This window comes from Lissotriton helveticus, chromosome 11 (assembly GCF_964261635.1).
Source record: "Lissotriton helveticus chromosome 11, aLisHel1.1, whole genome shotgun sequence".
In the NCBI taxonomy this organism is placed as follows: domain Eukaryota; kingdom Metazoa; phylum Chordata; class Amphibia; order Caudata; family Salamandridae; genus Lissotriton; species Lissotriton helveticus.
In genome coordinates, this window is record NC_136072.1 from 624,481,563 (window position 1) to 624,503,694 (window position 22,132).

Here is a 22,132-nt window from a genome sequence, read left to right on the forward strand (position 1 = left end):
CAATGCAAATTCGAAGACACCAGCACCCCAACTAAAGTTTAAAATGGCAGAATAGATTGCTTATTGACACATTTACAGAAGGAATAATCTAGGAGAAAACATATTAATCTTCCTTGGAGGTATGTGTGCTAATTTCAACGTTGCTAGGCGACATTTGATGCTTTCATCTCAATGATATTTGCTAAAATAAGAATCAGGGAGATTAATAGTCAATAAGCGGTGATCTCTCGGGTCAAAGTGGCCGGCCTCTGCCATCTGCAGATTTCTTTCTGTTTTAATATCCCAACCCTGTTCCAAACCAAGCAAACAAAGCGGACGCTGAGATTTGTCAAATGTGATTTTTTCTAAAACTTCTCCGACTGCTGCACAGAGATTGGTCAGTGAACTTTCAAATGTTGACATTTCTCAATGAGATTAAGAGAAAAGGAATCACTTCAAAGCACCGCTTTGAAGGCAACCACAAACACTGCGGCTCTTTTCGCCTATAAAGTAGTCACTCCTACCGGCATTGACCTCCAATTCAAGAGAAGTGTGGTAGGTTTTATTTTATTTTCACATCACTTAAATATAGTAGTGTGTTAGGATCTTAACTGTGGGCAAAATTATTTCCCATTCTGGATCAATATAGCAGGATAAAACTTTGTCACATTTTGAGAAAATTATATGATTGTTTTTTCAGTTTGCTTTCAGAAAATTGGTGATTTAGCAACACATTCTTCCACCACGATGGCATCATCAGCTCTACAGATCTCTGCTTTACTTTTGTCTTTACTGGGCTTCTGCATTATAATTTCTGCGACAATATCAAATAAATGGAAAATCTCGAGTACGGCAACAGCGGTGATTACAGCAAACTGGATTTTCGAAGGACTGTGGATGAATTGTGCTGCAACTGCTTTGGGATCTGTTCAATGCAAAAAGTTTGTTTCCATTTTCAGTTTACCACGTAAGTGTTTCTTCAGTTTTCCAGTCATATTAAAAAAAATGCTTAGTTATGTATAGAAGAGTGCAGAATTGACAGACTTCTCGGTTTGTGAACTCCTTGTGTAAAATTCGCAAATTTCATGAAACGTAATGGATTTTTTGCACTTTCAAAAAAACGCAAGGGAAAAAATCAAAACAAACAGATTTTGTAAGGGGAAAACTAAGCAAACGGACGTTTTTATAATGTGTTTTTCAGCAAAATATGTAAAATATTTTTAGAAAATGTTACCTTATCTTTGTCCAAACATAACACGAATTGACTTTAGTAGGGTGGAATTTCCTTCACAAACACGAGAATTCTGTTTAAAGAGTAAACTTAAAAAATTAGCTACTCACTTTCATAAAATTGCAATATTATGAATTTTCCTCCACAGCATCAGAAGATTTTTTACTTCTCACACCCAGATATTGTTTAATGTCTCTCACCATCCTCTATGTGCTGTGGTCATAATAATAACATTGATCCTTGCTCAGGAAAAATGCTCTCCTATAATGCACGTATTTAAACAAAATTATAGAATTTCTCTCCACAAAGCAACAAGAATAAAGCATACCAATGAAAGTATCCAGATAGAACAACAACATCTCCAGAAGAGTTTTTCTAAAATGATTGCTCGACCGAATCTTTTCTCTACTCCACAATTTCTAATCATTTCAATATATTGTGACATGATGCTATTTTTATAGTAACTGGTTAACATTGTTGCAACATTGCAACCTTAATTTTCCACACTATATGGCTGATTTACAAATGACATCCCTTCAGGATGATAACTCCAACCTGATAGGTTCCCTTTATTAATTATTACTTGGTTATTTATATAGTACTTATGGCTACAATGTGTTGCATTGTAGAACTGTAACCAGTTGTTACTGTTATACATTTGTTGTAAGTTAATGCTGTGTGTGCTGTGACTTTTATCACGGAGGGGCACACCTTAGGGGTTTTACTAGGGTTGTTGTTCGGACTGCTAATTTATGTGACTCTTCTAATGATGAGAACAGCTGAGATCCACTCAACAGTTTCTGATCTGAATTATCTTTGTTACCATAGTACTGTTAAACACAAATGACTCTCATGCAGCCGGACCACCAACTCGTCTCTCTTTATAGTAAAGTAGTATTTCATTCCTACCAGGTACTGATCAATGTTACTAGCTTAATTAGCTTACAAATGCATAATTTACCATAAACATTCCCACATACTTCTTTAGAGAATCCGATTCCCAACACTTCAGTAAAGTAGTCTTGAAATCCTTCTTAGTTTTGACTAATTCTACTGATCTAATATTCATGCAAAAGTATTATTTGGCACTATATTTCAACATAAAATTATTGGGAAAAATCATAGTCCCTTTATAAAGTACTTTTTAAATGGTACCGGGTTTTGATCTATGTTACTTAATGGTTTGGCATCCAGTTTTCTACAAAATCATTAGGGTAGCCCCTCAGTACCACTCCTTAAAGTGGATTTTAATTTCTATAGCATTTCCACATGGTACACGTCTAATATATTTACAAATGCATGATTGGCTTCTAAATTTGCCAAAACGGTCCTGTTAACGCCCTCCTGGCGTCCCGATACATCTGCCGTGCAGGATTTCAAGACGTTTTACAATATTTGTAAGTCCAATATACCATATTTTGTAAGAACCAAGTTTACCCTTAATCCTGTTTGTAAAATGCAGTTCATCTCTATTTTCTATGAATCAATTGCTTAGTTTTACTTCTTCCTAGGTTGGTATTTTACCTGCCATACTGGTGGGTATTAGTATCAACATATCCATATTTGTATTACCATCTTGTCTGTGTTATGTCTTGGAATGTTGTTGGTCCAGATTGGTACACGAAAAAAAGAGTAGCTAGTTGGGAGGTGAAGAATGTGTACTTGGCCAAAATGAAATGCACCCCCCATGTCAGGTAAAGAAACATCCTTCAAGTAGGTATTGGTATTTATATAGCACTGAGCTACCACTTTTGTGCTGTGAGACATTGTCCGAATGTGTTGCAAGTTAAAGCTTAATAGGAGGCTTGTCCAATTTGGTACAAGCAAGAGCTTGCATGCATGGTTGCCTGGTTTGATTTCTGTTGTTGGTTTTAATTTGAGGCTAGCCTGAGCTGGATGGTTCCTTTAAAAATGAGAACGAAGTGTTTTGCATATGATTGGTCCCTGCCTATAATGCCCTCGATAAGCTTAAACAGTGGAATGGGAATAAAGGCACAAGCCATTGCCAATGGCAGAGGTTATTGCAAACATTTCACCCATCTTTCTCTTGCCGCCCAAATGAGTCTCCCTAAGTCGAAGAGCTTTTGCCAGAGGAGACTCCCTGGCTCACTGTGGCACTCAGGTCTCACTTTCTTGTGCAGACCCAATGAGCTTATTCTTCATCTGGGAAGAGTTGTGCTAGCATCTAGATGTGGCAGGGCCTATCAGATTTGGTTAGTATGCCCCTTTTTGGAAGGGCAAAGGTTGATTTGCACATGGTTGTTTCCTGCTTCAAATAGTATAGACCAGTTAAAAAAATCGGAATGGAGTCCAACCCATAACAATTGCCTGTAGTGGAAACAAGTTTAATTTATTTTATCCATCACTTTTTGCAGGGGCTCACACCTCATTGCCAAAGCTTGACACAGTACGAAAGTAACAAGCAGACAAATTACATTTCCCTTACTAAACTATTTGGCCTTGGTCACAGACTTTTGTTCATGTGTTTTGCATTTTATTGGCACAGGCTGACATGTTGGAACATGCTTGACTTAAAGGGGGTAAACACAAAGAAGTTTTCTTGCTCCATTAAGTGTTATGACAATTCAGGGCCAGAAATACCACTTCTGGCTTGCAAGTGTTGGTAAAGCAAAGTAGAGGAAGGACAATCAGCAAAGGGACGAGAAGAACCTTTATACACTACAGCAATCTGAAATTGTGGCTGCATACAAAAAAGATGGATCTTCTTACATGAAATCCTCACTTCTCACGTACACAAGCTATTCTCATTCATACCTCTCACAGTGAGGGGAAACTAGGGATCCACTATACAGGTTTATTAGGAAGAGAGACAAAAAGCAATCTCCCCAACTTAGGTTGCAGGTAAAAAGATCTCTACCCCATGAATATCAATCAGCTGCCAGCAATAATTATGGCATGGACATGGGGATGGTAAGATGGCATATCGTAGGCCACCTGTCCAAAAAACATAGTGGTCAGTAAAAGTAAGCTCTGAAAGTGCCAATAAAATGCAGGTCCCTGCCATAGCACAAGGCTGACCAGTGTCTTAAAAAGTTGATGAGGTAAAGCAGTGTTATTTTAGCAACTTAAACAGTGTGAAAGGCTTGTTTGCCCCTAAACATAAAATTAATGTGCTGCTTTTGAATTGAAATATAACAACATTTGCTGACAGCACTAAAGTAAAAAAGGAGAAACGTAACAGTAAGCAAAACAACACAACAAAACATAGCAAGCATATCACAACAAAATAGTAAAAACAGAATGCAACACAACTACCACAGAAGAACACATCAACAACACAGACATTAACGCAAAAATGCGACAACACAAACAACACAATACATCACCTCCACAACACAATGCAACACAACACATATGCACAATCGTTCTGGTTCCACATTTTCACATCCACTAATCAGCTTGCAAAACACAGTGGTAATATGTGTTTGCACTAAGACCTGCACTACTTACCACCAATAACATGTATTACTGTCAGACAAATGTCAGCACATTTGCAATTTGTTGAAATTTATGAATTCCAAGATAGCAGCAAAAAATATGTAATCCTTTCCTAAGCCAAATACATTCTTTGAAAAAAAAATGTGATTGATATAATTCACAAATTTGGACAAATTCACAAATTTAAGAGACAATATATCTCTGCATTTAACCCTTCAATGTCTACCAACATATTTTTCAGATACAAATATCTGAAAAACTACTGAATGGAATTGCACTAACTCACAAAATCACGTTTTATTAGTTAAGTTCTACTTTCATTCTAAGTTGGTGTAAATCTGTTAAGAGTTTTTTACTGTAGATTGGAGCGAAATTTCCTATCGGAGCTAAAATGGAAAATACTTTTTCACCTTCCTTAACTTTTTTTTTTTCTCCAAATGGACCTGCATGCAAATGTTCAGGTCAAAACTTAGTTGCATAAACTAAGCAACTGTAAACCTTGAAATCAATATATCAATGGAGGTCAAAGATTAAGGAAAGACAAAATCAAAAATTCAGTAGGAAGGTGGTCTGAATCATAACTACAAGGTTGTTTTGGTTGTTTTCACTGACTGTGTAATATATATATATTATAGAGTCAACATAAAAAATTCATTTATGAGATTGCTAATAACATCGAAACTATTTGACAAATCTGCTTGAAATTGTGAACAGCCCTTGGTATAACTGGCAAAGATCTCAGCATGCCAACATTTGTGGGGTTCCATGGGTGGGTTAACAAATGTAAAGGTCGGATCAAAAAGATGTGTTTTCCATTTTAGCTCCCATAGATAATTTTCATCCAATTTGCAGAAGTATGGCTCAATGGTTAGAGCGCAGACCCTGATGCAGAGTTCTGGCCAGGGACCAGGGTTCGATTCCCGTCTTGGCGGGGTCTCGGGCTCAATTTCCTCGGACCTGTTAATTCTCGCCTCGGTGCCTATTCTAATCATGGGCCCCATGCTGCAACTCTGGGCAATAGCTTGCTTAGCCTCCACACCGGCCCCAACAGCGCTAAGGATGCCTGGCTTCCCCCTGGGGGTGCCCAGGAGTGGACACTTCACAGGGGAAGCCAAGAGGGGTTCCACAGCGGTATGAGTATCAGCGCCAGGAAGCCGAATAGGCGACACTGCAAGGTGACCGTCTGGTGACAGTGCGTGCTATAAGTACCATGACATTTACATTTGCATCAATAATCGCTAAATGGACTTACAGCAAACTTGGCATGAAAGTAGAACTTCACTCATAAAGTGATTGTGTGATTTGGTGTAAATCTATTCATAGGTTTGAAATATTAGCATTTGAAAGCTGTGTTGGACTGGCATAGAAGATTTAAAACAAGTTCTGCCGGTTTGATTTGAATATTCAAGAAATGACATTGGCTGATACTTCGCTTCTAATATTTTTTCCACATCTTGAAATTTGTGAATTTGGCAAAATATAAATATAGTCTGATATAGTGACTCTGTAATTATGGATAGGTAAGAGGTACAGATGAAAAGCTGTTTTTTTGTTTGGTGATAACCTTCCAAACAAGATTTATCTGATTTAAGTGTGGGACCCTAAGTTTATGTAGATTTGTCCAGGAGCTGGAGGGTGAAGGTCAGAATAAAGGAAAGGTTAAAAAAACTGTGTTCCTCTTTTAAACTCCAATCGGATTTATTTCTCCCTGCCATAGATCAAAAAATACTGAACACAATTACACTAAACGTGGCATGAAACTGGAACTTTATTCAGGGAAGTGCCTTTGCATTGTATGTGGAAAATCTGTTTAGTAGTTTTGCTGAGAAAATAGTGTTACACAACTGTGACGGGTGGACTTCGAAAAGGTAAAAGTTAGAGATATTTTGACACTTGAAAGGGGGCTCTTTGAGTCAACTATAACTTTAGCATAATTTGTCGAATTTATATGACATCTGGGTGATGCTTAGCATTTTAGCTACTCTAGGTATTCTTAAATTAGAGCAAATCTTTCAAGGAGTGCATATTAAAAGTGAGGGTGAAAAATGTTCGTTTGCAAACAGATGTAGTAGTATGAAAATTAAAAATAGGCAAACATGAATTCATATGTGAATAACTTTCTTGCCGTTAAATGAATCTGTGTGAAATTTGGGAGAGTAAGAAGCAGTGCATGGATTTCAGGTTTCAATAAAATATAAGGGATGAGGCAAAGTTACGGGGGGGATCAGAAATCATTGATGTTCTAATAACTTAAGAGCAATTTCATAGACCTACATGAAAATTGGCAGATTGGTGGCCTGCTTAGCTCATTTCTGGTAATTTGAGTTTCAAGGGCATGGTTAATGTGGTGGAGAGAGTAAAAGTGTTCTTTTAGTAATACTCTTGACCCCTTTGGACAGATCCACACAAAATTCATCATGAATTTACATGCTTCATTTTCTTTTGAATGTGAAGTTAAGCCCAGATTTTATGCAGATCTGACCAAGGTGGTAAAGTTAAAGTGGGGATAAAAATATTTAATTTATGAATACCCTTGGCACAATTTGATCGATTAGTATGAAAATTGAGGTACCATAATTTGATATAGCTTACAAAGTGCACGTGCAGCTGGCAATTAGCTTTGTGGAAGGTTGATTGTCTTTGGCAAATCACTGTTGCACAAAACTGAAGGCTATGTGGAGTGGCCCACCTGTCAACCCCAGCTGCATAGCGGTTAGCCTTCAACATACAACAATGTCAGAAGCCCTTTTAGAGGGCCATGGGGCATGAAGGAGATACTGAGTCCAACCATGGTTGTTGAGTCCTATTACTCCAGATGTCACGGGCCTGACCTACAATGAATTCTGAGCAATTGGGCCAAGTACCCCTTGTGCACTTGACTTTCAGTGTAGATGTGGACGAGCAGTCAAAGGCTCCCTCGGAGGGGAGTGTAGATGCAGGTAAGTGAACATGACTCATATCTCAAAGTGCAAACAGCACAAACAACAAATCAATATCAAATCCAATATTTATGTTTATAAGAAAAAGCAGTATTTTATTCCTAACTCTACACATCCAAAGGACTAACAATATCGCACCGCCATCCTGCAGGTTAGCGGTCTAGTGGTCTACCCTCTACTGGTATAAAATGGTGATATGGCGGTAGCGCAGCGGACGAGCGCAGCGGGCGCGCCGACTTCGCGCCGAAGTTGCGCCAAAGTTAAGCCCGTCTGCGCCCGTCCGCGGCCGACCGGGACCAGGGGCCACGCATTCTGCCCTTTGTCTTACCTATTCCTCTCAGGAACTCCACTCCCTTCGGCATTTTGGCCCTCTTAGCCCTCGCACTGCCAGTACTGCCCTTTCCAACGGCATTCTTACCTCTCTTCTCCCTCTCGACGCACCTGTTCTTATCCCCTATGGCGACCGTATTCTCCTACCTCCCTTGGATATGTCCTCAGTATCCCAACTCATTTCTGTGGTATACCTTAACACCCGATCGCTCACCAAGCATCAGCTTGAGGTCTTCCAACTTTTGTGGACAGCAGCGATATTGATATTCTTCTTCTCTCTGAGACTTGGCTTACAGACGATTCCACCCCCGACCTCCTGGTGGCCATCCCCCCAGGCTATTACATCTTACAGACCAACAGGGAAACGAGTAGAACGGGTGGTGGGGTCGCTGCCATCATTCGCTCCCAACTTCTCTTTACTGAACTCGCTTCTATTTCAATCCCAAACACTGATATCCTTACGTTAAAATTCACTTCCCCTCAATTGTCTTTTATATGTGTCCTTGTTTATCGTCCCCCTGTCAATATGCCCTTATTTCCCTTACAATTTGGTAATTTCATTTCTCAATTAGTTATCAATTCGGCCAAAATCCTTATTTTAGGTGACTTCAACTATTGGCCACAAGACCCCCGGGAAAGCAGTCTGTCCGCTGATTTCACAGATCTGCTTTCTGGCCTGAATTGTAGACAGCACATTTCAGTTGCGACCCATATTAAGGGACACACTCTTGACCAAGTATGGTCGGCGAATCTTGCCATCTCCCCGCCCTTGGTCTACCCTTGTAGTTGGTCGGATCACTTTTTTATCTCTTTTTCGTTAAATCTCACTTTACCCATTCGCTCCCCTCCCATTGTTAATTTCAGGGCACGCAACTGGAAGCGAGCTGATATTCCTCAGTTCCATTCTATTTTGCTAAACACAATTCCCACTGATTTCCCTCCAAACTCTTCTCAAACTGCCACCCTTGATGAATGGCTGAGACAGGCTAGTGACAAGGTCGCCCCGATAAGAGTTGTCAAAACTAAACGTCCTCATGACGCTCAGCGCTGGTACACTGACCAACTTAAACAGGAAAAATTAACTCTCAGACAAGCCGAGCGTAGTTGGCGGCGCAACTATGATCCCTCATCAAAAACCATCTATATGAATCTCTTAAAACTGTATAAAAACTCCATTCTCCTGGCCAAAACTTCTTATTTCTCACAAAGAATTCTCAGCTCTGCTTCCAAAACCAAGGAAATTTTTTCAATCGTTAGAGAACTTTCCTTGCCTGACCGTATTACCGCACAACCCCAACCTTCACAAGTTTTCTGTGATTCACTCAATTCATTTTTTATTGAAAAGATTTTCTCCATTAAAAACAATATCCCTTCCCCTTCTCCTTCTAGTGTTGACCTCTTTCCCCCCAGAAACCCCTGCTGCTTGTCTGAATTCCCCCCCATATCCCAGACTGAATTTATTTCTCTGTTACATGCAGTTAGTTCAGGCTCTCCTAACGATTGCTGTCCCCCCTAATCCTAAAAGCTGCTTTTTTGGCCTGCCCTGGCCCCCCCCTGGCTCTTCTCAATGACTCACTGGCTACAGGTTCTGTCCCTAATGCTTTCAAACAAGCTGTCATTGTACCTATTCTTAAAAAACCTGGCACTGACCCATCTGTTCTGAGTAATTACCGGCCTATTTCCCTTTTACCGTATCTGGGGAAGGTTCTGGAAACTTATGTCACTCGATGTCTCGGCGCATTCATTGAGAGGTCCTCCTTCCTCGATGACCAGCAGGCTGGGTTTAGACCAGCCCATTCAACCGAAGCGGTCATCGCGGCGGTGATGGATGCGCTGAGACTAGGTGCCGACCGGAACCTTACCCAGGCCCTGGTTTTATTAGATCTGTCTGCGGCTTTTGACACGGTCGATCACGATATCTTGATCGACCGTGTCAGAAATGCGGGCATCCAGGGCCTGGCTTTAACCTGGATTAGCTCCTTCTTACACCAACGTTCTCAATCGGTTCATTTATCTACCTTCTCTGCTCCTTTCTCTTCACTTTCCTGTGGTGTCCCTCAAGGTTCTGCCCTCTCGCCCCTTCTATTTAATCTCTACATGCACCCTCTTTTAGCCTACCTTCGTCACACCCCTGTAACTATTTTTAACTACGCAGATGACTTACAGTTAATCTTCCCTATCGATACCTCCTCTGCCTCCCGTACCAACTTTCAGTCTACCATGCTTACCATCTCTGAGTGGATGCATTTTAGCCAGCTGAACCTCAATCCCAGTAAGACAGAGCTTGTCCTGACAGGAGGGTCCTCCAACCCCTGGGATTCCAGTTTCTGGCCCCAATCTCTTGGCCCTCCACCTTGTCCTGTCGATACCGTGAGGAGCCTTGGCGTGATTATTTCCAGCGATCTGTCTATGAGACCCCAAATCAACGCCGTCACTTCTGCTTGCTTTTACCACCTGCGCAGAATTGGCAAAATCCGAAGGTTCCTCACTACAGAGGCTCTTGTACTTGTGATCATAGCCCTTGTTATTTTTCGTATCGACTACGCCAATTCCCTTTATGCCGGGACTCCTGCTTACCATCTCCATCGGCTCCAGCTGGTGCAAAATCAGGCGGCTAGACTGGTTTTCCAACAGCCAAAACACCAACACGTCTCGCCCCTGTTGAGAAGACTACATTGGCTCCCTGTAGCCTCTCGATGTACTTTCAAACTGGGATGTACTGTTTTTAAGTCACTAACTGGTCTTGTTCCTGCTTTTACTTCACGCAGTCTCAAGCGCTACATCCCGTCTAGGCACCTGCGATCTTCTGACCACAATCTTCTAACCACTCCCAGGTTCAAACGTAAAAAACATGGCGGCTCTTGTTTTTCGTTCCTTGCTCCCTCTACCTGGAACTCCCTTCCCGCCACTATCCGACTCTGTCCTGATTACATGTGCTTCCGTAAACTCCTTAAGACTCATCTTTTCCAGCTAGCTTACAACTGAACCCTCAGGCCCTCTGTTATGTTTGCCTCTGAGCGCCATGAAACCAATTGGTGTCCGTGCGCGGTACAAAACCTTTTAACATAACATAACATACTCACATCCAATAACACACTCCCCTTGAGGTCTGGGTCGAAGTAGTTGTCCGGCAAATCCCTGTATCACCTTCTTCCTTGTAAGGTGTTCTGGTTTATTCTCCATTCACTGGTGGCCACATCCAAGGAATGCATACTAGTAGGACGTACTCAAGAGTTCCTCTTTGACTCCATGGTTATTAGTCACAAATGTCTATGATGCCACAGCACCTTTAGCAGCGTGTCCCCTGGGGTCCCACAGAACCATTTCCTGTCTTACCCTCTCTCGCGTTATGGAAGTGTTCAGTGATGCAGCGAGTGCCTTCTCTGTGGGCGCTTCAGAGTCCAGATCCTGTTGAGGGAAGACGGGCTGTGTGCATTTCACACGACAGTACCCAGCACGCGCAGGACTTCTTCTCCGAGCTGCGCTGCTGGCTCGACAGTGATCGAAGCTGCTCTCACTCAGCCAACATGAGGTAAGTCACTCTTCCCCTAATGAGGGGCAGGGGGGATTCCTAGGGTGCTGACTCAAGCTCCAGCGAGGGTGCAACATCTTCGGCAGCATCCTTGTAATCCTTGGGGTAACAGGTGCAGTTGGCGGGCTTGACCCACCGGTCACGGCAGTAATTATCTTGTCTTGGTCATGACCCGACCACTTGGTCCCACTGGTACGGGCAATCCCTCCTGGCATATGGTGTTGCTGTATTACTCACAATAGGGCGCACACTCTTCCTGTGTGATCGCCCTCACTATGGCCGCCACTAAGGACATACGGAGTCCTCAAACTCTGCAGACACAAGTCTCATTCTCCTAGCCCAAATTAGTTCAACAGTGGCCCCCTCTAGTATACAGTCACCATGGTGCAGTGGTATGGGGTTGGTGCTTCCTGCACTATGCTTCTCACCCAGCTTAAATCATGGCAGCCCTTTCCTGGCATAAGGGTGTCACTGGAACATTCCTGCACATGGGCAACTGTAGTGTAGTTCCTATATTCCCAATAGGCTCTGCGCATTGGAATAATATATCCTATAGATTTGACGTAGGACTTAGGTCGACTAGGTCTCTATCGAATATATTAGACTTAATTGTGAGTGCCAGCTAGCTCAGAGATCACTAGAAACTTTCTCGAATAAACAAGAAGGGATTCGTTTCTGACAACCGCATAAACATCACAACTTTGTTTCCCCAAGAATAAAACTGATCTTCAGAGTCGTGGAAACAATAGATAGATATTTTACTCAGTCAATCGTGCATGCTTCCTTTTAACAGAGGTGCAGAGAAATAGAGAGACGGGCGTTTTCAATAAAAGGATGCATTGAACAGTCTTCTTTCTCATGCGAAAGAAATGAACTGCTACAATCGTAATACTGGTTGTAAAGTATAATGCGTACAGCAAGAAGAGTATTATAAAATAATACTGTAAAAGCATGTAAGCCATAAAATACATACATAAATAACAAAGGCTAAAAAGTACTCAACTGGTGCTTCTAAAATACGCCTACCCCAAATGTACCTAACCTAAGTCTAGTACGATGGAAGAAGTAAGTGTGGTGTAGCATAGGTTTAGTTTCTTTGCCACCTGATTGGTGCACAGGTGTTTTGCTCACACATCCTGCTCAGGAAGTCCTCTCTGTAGGGCTCCTCACTGGACCTTGCTCCCTCCAACGCTTTCCTTTTCCTCACAGGATACACAAGCAGGCACTGTTGCTATGGGCTCCAGGGCAGGTTATCTTGGTTTTCCTTTGGTATGTCCCCTTACCCAGCAGGGAGACAAGCAGGGCTTTGCTCCCAGTCCTGGTAACAGGAAGAAGTCTTGCAGATCTTCATCTTCTCACACAGCCTGTCTAACTGCTTGGCAGATGACAATATTTGGGGTCTAACCCCTCCCCCTTTTATAGTTCTTATTCAGTCATCAAATGTGATTTAGGGTCTGAGTCTTTGACGTTTGATGTTGGGGCTCTGCTTCTTTTGAAGTGTACAGTTCTCCTTTTCTTCTTTACTCCTGTAAGGATATCTATCACAGCAGGCAAGATTCAGAAGCTGATTGACCCACAACACAATTTATGGAAGTGACCAGAGTTCAAACCTGGATGTCAGCCAGAATGATATGTGCATCAAAAAGGTAGTCCCAGGTCCCAGCCCTCCTCTTAATGATTCCCTTATTAGCCACATCTCCTTTAGTGAGATACGTCCAGGCCCATTCCCTGCGATCTATCAATGAACCAAAGAGCAACATTTTGAAGTGTGAAGATAGTGTCCCTTCCTCCCTTCCGCCAGTGTGTTCAACTCAGCTCACAGGAATGCTCAATACACAAATCTTTCTGGGTTGATTCCTCTCCCCCTCATGTCTTCACCAGGCAGGCCTGGGCTGCCCAAAATGGAAAACTGGGTCCTCCGTATAATGTATTAATGCAAGCACACTCTCTGGGTTGATTCCTCTCCCCCTCATGTCTTCACCAGGCAGGCCTGGCTGCCCAAAATGGAAAACTGGGTCCTCCATATAATGTATTAATGCAAGCAAACTCACTGGTTTCCCAATCACAACACTCTTACTGTCCGGCACCGTTACCGCTATGCATTGTACCATTAAAAGTACACATACGTTAATTTAACACTTTCAGTCTGTGTGCACTGTTCTGCACTGCAGATTTTCTATATTGTACCAGGGCATGTTATTTTCAAATGCACACACTGCCAGCACACACATTCACCTTATGCAAGCTGCACAACACTTTAGTCTTCATGTATTGTACTTGAGACAAGTACACATACACATAGCACATGCCTCCATTGCACAGCACTACATCCTTTCATGTCATGTATTCCTCTTAGGTATACATACGCTGAGCATATGCACTAATCCCATATGTACTACACAGTACTGCTCTATCCCGATACTGTACCCTTGTCAGGAACACATACATCCAGCGAGGATTCATTACTCCTGCGTTGAGCAGCACTTCACAGCTACCTAATGTAGACCAAATCTAAGCTAAGCACACAGCAGCTGAATTTTTAAAAATGTGATTGAGCCTGTAGGCCTCACTTCAGTGATAGAGGATAAAAATTACCTGTTCATTACTATAGATAACTAAGCGGTATGCTGCCAGCACATCGTTTGTGCTGCTTAACTTTTGCTGAAGGGGGTAGCCTTCCACCGCTATGAAAATAGCCCTTTGCAAGCTCCACCTGTAGTGTAGCTCCTATTTTCCCAATAGGCTCTGCGCATTGGAATAGTACCTACAGCAGTAAAGGCCTAGACCAGACGTTAACTAGGTCTACTACTGTCGATACTAGACTTAATTTTTGGGTTTGCCAGCTAAGCTCAGAGTTCCCTAGAAACTTTCTCGAATGTTCAAGGAAGGATTAACTCCCCTGATTAGACAAGAAGGGATTTAGTTTCTGACAACCATAGAACATGACAACTTTGCTCTCCCCTAATCAAGAGTCAATCTCAAGAGTCGTGTGAGCACAAGGCAATTATTTTACTCAGTCAGTACGTGCATTCTTAGTCTCATCAGAATGTAGAGAAAAGGAAGAGACGGGCGTGTTCAATAAAAGATGTTATTTATTGATCAGTCTCTTTTCTCGTACAAGAGAAATGGATCGATATTATTGCAATACTTATAGTTAAGTAAAGTGCATACATTAAAAGCAATAGTATAAAATAATACTGTAAAAACATTGATATGGTTTCTGAGCCATATGATGTTTTAAATGATTAAAATATATTTACATACACATATACATTTGACTAAACGTACTCAACTGGTGTTTCTAAATACGCCTACCCCGTGTACCTGACCTAAGTCTAATGCGTGGGCGGGAATAGAAAGTTACAGTTTAAGTTAAGTTGGTTTTTGCCAAGTGAATAACTAAAGAATTCTCTGTGAGGGGTTATTCAGTTCTGTACCTGGAATTTAGGATGGATGAGGAATGGTATCTCTTTCTCTGCTCTCGATATTCCAGGCTGCCTGCGAGGGCTACCCGGAAGCGCCGGTGCTGGGTCTCTCGGCTTGAGATAGCAGCGCGTCTCTCAGCGCGTCAGGAAGGCGGGGCTGCTGCCAGCGGGGTCTGCTTCTGCTCTCGGCTTCGGCAAGTATGGCTGCTCCGTCTTGTCACCACGCGTGTGTTTGCATAGGGCAAGGTCGGCAATATTTATACCTTAAAGGTGCCGGGATTGACGTAAGGATGGACATAGGTACGTCAATAAAGATGTCATACGACTTGCTCGTTAGCACATTCTTTACTAAAGTTCTCTGTGAAATCAAAACAATGGCCGCACGGATTATCCAGGTTGTCATAGGTTTGATTTGTTATGAGAACGTCGTATGCCTTATCAGGGGCTGGAGGAATGTCGCTTGTCTAATTAGATCTCAAGCGTTATGACCTAATCAGATAACACGTTCCTGTGCCGGAGTGTGACTGCGTCAGATAACGGTATCTGCATCATGGGGGATTTCTTGCCTCATGGGCTGACTGTTAGTTAACTAGATAGTTAGTTTAACCAGAATAGGGTCAGGAATAGGGGGATCGATTCAGAACCTATAGAAATACACGACACCCACTCCACGCTAACTATGGTCATATCTACTAATCTATGCATAGTATAACATAGTACAACATACTATAGAGTATAGTGTATACCTTACCACCCCAAAATACATAAATGCATTTCGAAATTTTCAAATATACTGAAAAATTGCAGTCATATATATTGTATGCACTTAAGCTATGAATTAAATGCAAAAGTAAACACGCATTTTTATGTATTATTGCTCTTTGGTATTTGAGTAGTACACATGAAATGGCTCTTAATATAGCTATACAGAAAGGAAAGTCGAGACCATTTCATCACATAATAAAATATTTGTGAACATACCAGCGGGCAGCTAAAGTCTATATAAAGTATCTAAAAATAGAAATCTTAGTTCTCTAGGAATAGTTTCTTACTTTAAGCAGAAGATCAGTGTCCCGGAAAAAAAAAAGATATAGAAAAATATTTTAAGGGGCTTGCTGAAAAAAGTTGCTGTCCGTGAACTGGATTGTAATTGTTCATGTGACTTTATTTTTTAAAAGTTGAAGGCCGAATTCAGGGAACGCCGTGTGCGAGTTTACTCAAAAGTCTCTATTTCTGTTCCGGAGAGAACATCATATCATTCAGGCTTTCGAAAAAACTGTCAACAGCTTCATGGGAAAGTTCCACTAAGTCGGAAATAGGTGTAACCATGCATTCATGCGCATGATTGTCTGCATTGACATTCTGATTTGCATTGCTGACAGAAGGTCGTACCTGTTCGATGCTGCTTTCATTTTGAACTTCACTACTCTTCAATCGCAGTGGTGAAGATTCCAGGAATGCCGTCATCAGGATTGGCAGCCTTTGAGGGCAGCACAAAGCGTGAACCTTGGTAGGAACCAACAGTGTATCTGCATCCACCGGCGCATCCGATTGTAGCGTCAGACAGGTGTCTAACACGCATTCTTCTCCGCATAGCAGACACCTTAGTACAGGTAAAACACACCTTTGCCACATTGGTCGAAATGATAGAAACCAAGTCATGTTTAGGTCTCTAAGCCGGGAGAGTCCCAGGATTTTTGATATCCGGTCCCGGTATCCAATGGCTAGGATCGTATCTTCCATTGTCGCGAGAGTTTGATCTGTGACATGGGTTGCCATAACGAAAAATAAGGACTAGGAATAGGATTCCTGCAATTAGTCCCAGGATCAGGGGAAGTCCGCCAAAAATCGAATGGACGAAATCTGGAAAAATACCCAGTATGGCTTTGAATGGTGTTAATGCCATCGAAAATACTGTCTTAAATACCTTTGAGACCCCAGTGGTATCAGAAATATTTAAGATTTCGCTCAGGATTTCCGCGAAATGTACGGGGGAATTAGTTGATAATAATGTATGTATCTCTGCAGTTGTCCTTGCGACTTGTAGATCATACGTTTCTTTTGATGACGTGAGCCTGGTCGGCGTCTGAAGAAGCACTGTTTTCATTCTGCTTAAAGTGTCTATTCGAATAGAAGTAATTTTCAAACTGGGCCATGCCCTTGCCTCCCTGTCTGGAAAGGAGCTGGGGAATAAAGAACGTCCACAGCACTTGACCTTCGCCGTTGTTGTTACTAGATAAGGAGTCCCGGGCATAAGACTGCAACATCTGCGGTCTACAATAAGAATGTAACTCCCATTATAGAGTCTTTGAAAGAATGGTTCTATTTCAGTTGCAGGTGCGCCTTGCTGGTGACATGAAAGGTTGTATGAATTCCCTTCACAGGCTCCGTGCAAACTAATACCGTTACACAGAAGCGTGCCGCTTAGTGACATAGCACAATTGTTGCCACTAAGAAACACTTTCTGTCCTTTATTACTGACACATGCATGTGAATAGGGCAGGTTCCCCAATTTCTCGTACATGCCAGCCTGTATATATTTTTGGCAGTATTGAAACCTGAAGGTTGAGATTGGAATATTTATGATTCCGTGGATTATCCATTCACTGACAGGTCGTTCTGACATTGTCAACGGTAATCTTTCTAGTTTTTCAATGCTCAAGATTGTATAATCAGCACCCTTCTGTGCCATACCGATTTGTCTATCAGTAAGGTTAAAGATTTGGAATAGTGACGTTGTGTTGATTAAACGCCAAGGCACATAGCCTGAACGCAGATTTTGTAACGTCCAGCCAAGCTGTACAATAGAACGCAATTGTGACTGACCATGTTGTAATAACAGTAAGTCTTGCGATAATATATCGATTGCTGAAGACACAATGCTGTCCAATGAAAATATTCTGGAGGACAGAGTCATTAACCCATTGTCCACTACAGAAAGTGATTTTTCCAAATTGATACGGTCAATTTCCCGTATTCTTTCTGCTGTCTCAATTTGAGTAACCTTCCAGGCCTCATTGTATGCTGCATATACAGAGGCTGCTATGAAACGCTTATGACGCTGTTTGCGTGGTCCCAGTATGAAATCACGCAAGTCAGCACCATCAGTAAGTAAAGTTAGGTGTTGCTTAATTTCAGGCAGTGTGGAAGTTTGTAGCCATTGAAGGCATAATTTGCCCACACTGTAGGTTGTTATTATCCCTGGGTGATGTCTTTGGGGATATCTAGGGTCTGGCCTTGTCATTATGAAACCCTGTGTTTTATTCAGGAATCTATCTTGACAGTGATTTGTATCTGTGGGCCAGATCAACCATTGTTTCCAATCAGGATGTGTTCTGTTTTGGTTAAGTATATGGTTTATGTCTATTTCTTCATCTGTTTCAGAGCTATTGCTAAACATTGTTGGCTTTGGAATAGACGGGTTATTTAAATCTTTGATTTTGGCTAAGCCAAGACAGGTGGTTTGTTGAACAGTGTCATTTAAAAATATCATTTGTTCTGGGATCATGCAGGCTCTGAACAAAGCTTCTAAACCCTGTACTTGCCATTCTTTTGTACCCCAAACACTTTTCAAATCAACATTTTTGTCCCAATAATCAAATCCAAAAGTATTCATCTTTTCAAAGAATATGTCTGAATATATCAATTTTGTGTTGGTTATCATGGTTTTCATCCCTGTCTTGTTTGACAATTTATAATAAAATGTTTCAGCATTACTAGTGTTAAAACCTTGAAAGTATGAATATTTGTCATAAACGGTTCTAGAGCTCCCTTTTGGAGGTGTAGCACAATGTTCCCATTGATTATAATTTAAAACATTTCTAGGTTGTGCAGATTTATGCAAGAAATGGTTACCATAATGGTTATAGCAATACATACTATCATAATTTGTAGAACCTTGCAAATAATCATGTTTTGTAAATTTAGCAGACATTACTAAGTCAGACATCATATTGTTTATACTTTCAAAGTCCCAATCATCAGCAAATGAGTTTGGTTTTGCAAAGTCACTCAAGGAGATCTTGATTTGGTGTGGATATTTCAGGATCTCGACCGGACCATAAATTTCATAGTCAGTGTTGTCCCAGGCTACCCCACCAGGTATTGGAATTGCTGTGAAGTTGGCTGAAGAAAGTTCTGAAGAAAGTTCTCTTTTCTCGACGTGTGAAGATGTGTGTGGTTTGAGGACCAAGTTGATGTTCTGACTTGCTGTGTCCATTTTAGCATATTTTCCCTCAATGAAGCGTCCCAAAGTAAATACCATGATGAGCCAAAGTATGAGGATAAATGCACCAAAACCCACCCAAAATTCAATCCATGGGGAAACCAGATATGTTTCTTTCAGTTGTTTCAAAAGTTCCTTAGCTTTGTCTTTAAAGGATTTTGATGATGGCTGTGTCTTTTGTTCGCTGAAACCTTCAGAGGAATCATCGAAGTTGATGAAGTAACCAGATGCAGTTCTGTCAATTGTTCCAATTGGTTCAGGATTTTTGTTTCTTGCATTTTTACTTGGAACTTCATTGTAGATTGGTGTGTCTCTGCTAAATGTTTTTATTTGGGTTTTCAGAGGTCTTAGTTCTATTGCATTGTTGCATAGTCCTTGTTGTTCTTCTGTAGGCGTTTCGAATGTGATGAGCCTCTTTGATAGGACCTCTGTACTGGTAGCAAACCTTGGTGTTCTGCTACTTATTGGGAGTCCACTTGGCCTACTGTTTGTTATTGGCCACATGTTGTGGTTTTACCAGGTCGATGGATACAACTCGGTTCTCCTTTTTTCCAGCAAGTGGCGGTAGTACAACCGATCTTGTCCCGTTGACAGACAAGACAGGAACTGCTTTTCTGTAAGAAGGCCCAAATTCCTTCTTTACCGCGATCTTCTCCCTGACTAGATCCCCGACTTTTGGAATCCAGACAGGTCTTGCTGGGACAGGTGGTGATTCTTCAGTGGTTGTTGGCTGTTGTTTCAACTGTATGTTGCTCAGGTCTTTTCTTGTTTTGTTTAAGTCCTGTAAGATAGCCAAACGGTCTTTGACATCAAAGGTTTTTTCTATTACCACTGAAGTCTGACTATCAAGGTCAGAGATCAACATCCTAGTTCCGAATAATAATTAGTACGGACTGAATCCCTTCAGAGAATTTCTTGGCAAGTTATTTAGACTACGTTGGACACTTATTAGATGTTTGACCCACCCAGCTCCCGAACCTAATATCCTTTCTATTATAGATTGCTTTCTGCCTTGGTTTTTTCTTTACACCATCCCATACCCTCAGGAAGGAAGTGAGAAGATTCCCGCTGGGCTGTGCTCATTTGGCCATGTTTCCCCCCCAGGCTGGTTTGCCTGAGTGAAAACAATGGTCGAACGTAGCATGCTCTTAGCGTATATGCCATTTAGACTCGCAAATCTTGTATAACAGTCCGGACGTCAGCCGAGTGCCGTGGATCTACATTATAAGTGGAAACTAGCCTGTATATGTTAATCGCAAGCCATTCTTTTTGCTGGTAATATTATCTGCCTTGATTCGACGAGGTATTAAACTGCTTCTCTCCCCTCTGCGATCTCTGTTGCAGTTTGGGCAGTTTTTTACAAACATGGTGTAGTGCAGGCTCATGCCTGGCCACCAGTACCGTGATTGTAATTCTTCCAGAGAATCTTTTAATTTAAGGTGTCTGAGACCCTCGCCCATGTGTGCGTCTGCGATTAACAAGTTTCTCCTGTCCATGTTTGGAATCACTCTATCCCCCACTCCAGGGATTCGAGCAAAAGGGACGGAGTTTGCATCGATTATGTATGTATAATTGAGTGGATAGTTGATCGGTAACGCTGAGCAGTCGCCTTTTGATGACGTTTTCACCGCCAGCAATGTTTCACCGTCAATGTATTTTAATGTACGCTTTTTTCGATCTACGGGAGCCGATTTAGTGGCTGCCGTTGCGGCTGTTTCAGCCAATGAATTCCCTACAACGTGAACGCCATCACGTTGATGACTCAGTGAGTGTGTCACGTGAGTCTTTGGTAGTTCTTTTTTCAAAAGAGCTACTTGTTCCCAGAGCAGTCTCTGCTTTATTGGTGCATCTGTGTCATCTTTGTAACCGTTCTGAATCCATGTCTGCAAATCCTTGTTATATGCTTTGACGCAGTAATATGAATCTGACACTATAAGTGTCGGGAATTCGCGATCCGCATTATCTAGCGCCATTTTCAAAGCTATTATTTCAGTTTGTAGTTCTGAATTAGTTTCTACTGAGTGTGATTTTGTTAATAGAGGTCTTAGTTTACCTCCGCGCCACACTTCTTTTGTAATCTCACATGTGGGATTGTATGCATGTTCTCCCCAAACGGAGGGTTGAGCATGTCCGTCTGTATAGATTACACAGGCGTAATGTCGTAGAGGCAGAATGTCGATTGGCAGAGGATACGTCTTTTCATATTTTAGATTTCTTAATTCTTCTAGTTCTTAAAAAATTGTCAACCAGGCTATACTTGATAATTCATATCCTTCGTATAGAATTTTTAGATGGGCAATTCTGGACTTTTTGAAGTTAAATTTGTAACCCTCTGCAGCGAACCCAAGTATTATGGTGTTCACCCTTTTCAAGTGAGTCTCCAAGTCATCATCTGTTAAGTAAATGTCATCGACATAAGATAATGCTTCATCATCATATAGTTGTAGTAATTCTGTTACTCTCGCTGAGAATACCCCTGGGCTGTTCTTGTACCCCTGGGCTAACCGACAGAATTGTTTTTGAGTGCCATTTACTGAGAATGCAGTTAAAGATCTGCTCTCTGGTGCTATGTTTTGACAAAAGAATCCATTGGAGATGTCCAAGGTTGTTTTGTATTTTTTGCGCACTATGTTATTCATTAGTGCAGCACTGTGTAAGTTTTGCACTGCAAAGGTTTTGCAACATGTGTTAAGGTGTTGGTAATCCAAAACTAGACGGTACGAATTGTCTGGTTTGGAGACCGGAAACAAAGGATTGTTCATTTGTGAGGTGCAAGTTTCAATCACCCCCTGGTATTCTAGCTGGTCTAGTATTTCATTTACCTGTTTTTTAGCTTCTTGCTTAATTGGGTACTGCCTTTGTGCAGTTGGTTGTGATTTTAACTGGATTTTGTGAGGAGGAGAATCCTCATCCCATCCTACATGATTTTTATATAAAGCAGGTGCTAAGGCCACTGCCCACTTTCTAGCAAGTGTGTATTTTTTATGAATCGGTATTTGATTCGAGAAGGCA

General features: G+C 41.6%; 1 protein-coding gene across 1 annotated transcript in view; it reads left to right on the forward strand.

Annotated features, from left to right (window-relative positions):
* The first annotated feature begins 430 nt into the window (after positions 1-430).
* LOC144791700 (claudin-15-like) overlaps positions 431-22,132 on the forward strand; it is a 313,867-nt gene continuing 292,165 nt past the window's right edge. The window contains exons 1-2 of the mRNA XM_078666446.1: positions 431-534; positions 680-946. Of these exons, the coding sequence (XP_078522572.1) occupies positions 727-946 (220 nt within the window). The 5' untranslated portion in view covers positions 431-534; positions 680-726. The remainder of the gene's footprint in view (positions 535-679; positions 947-22,132) is intronic.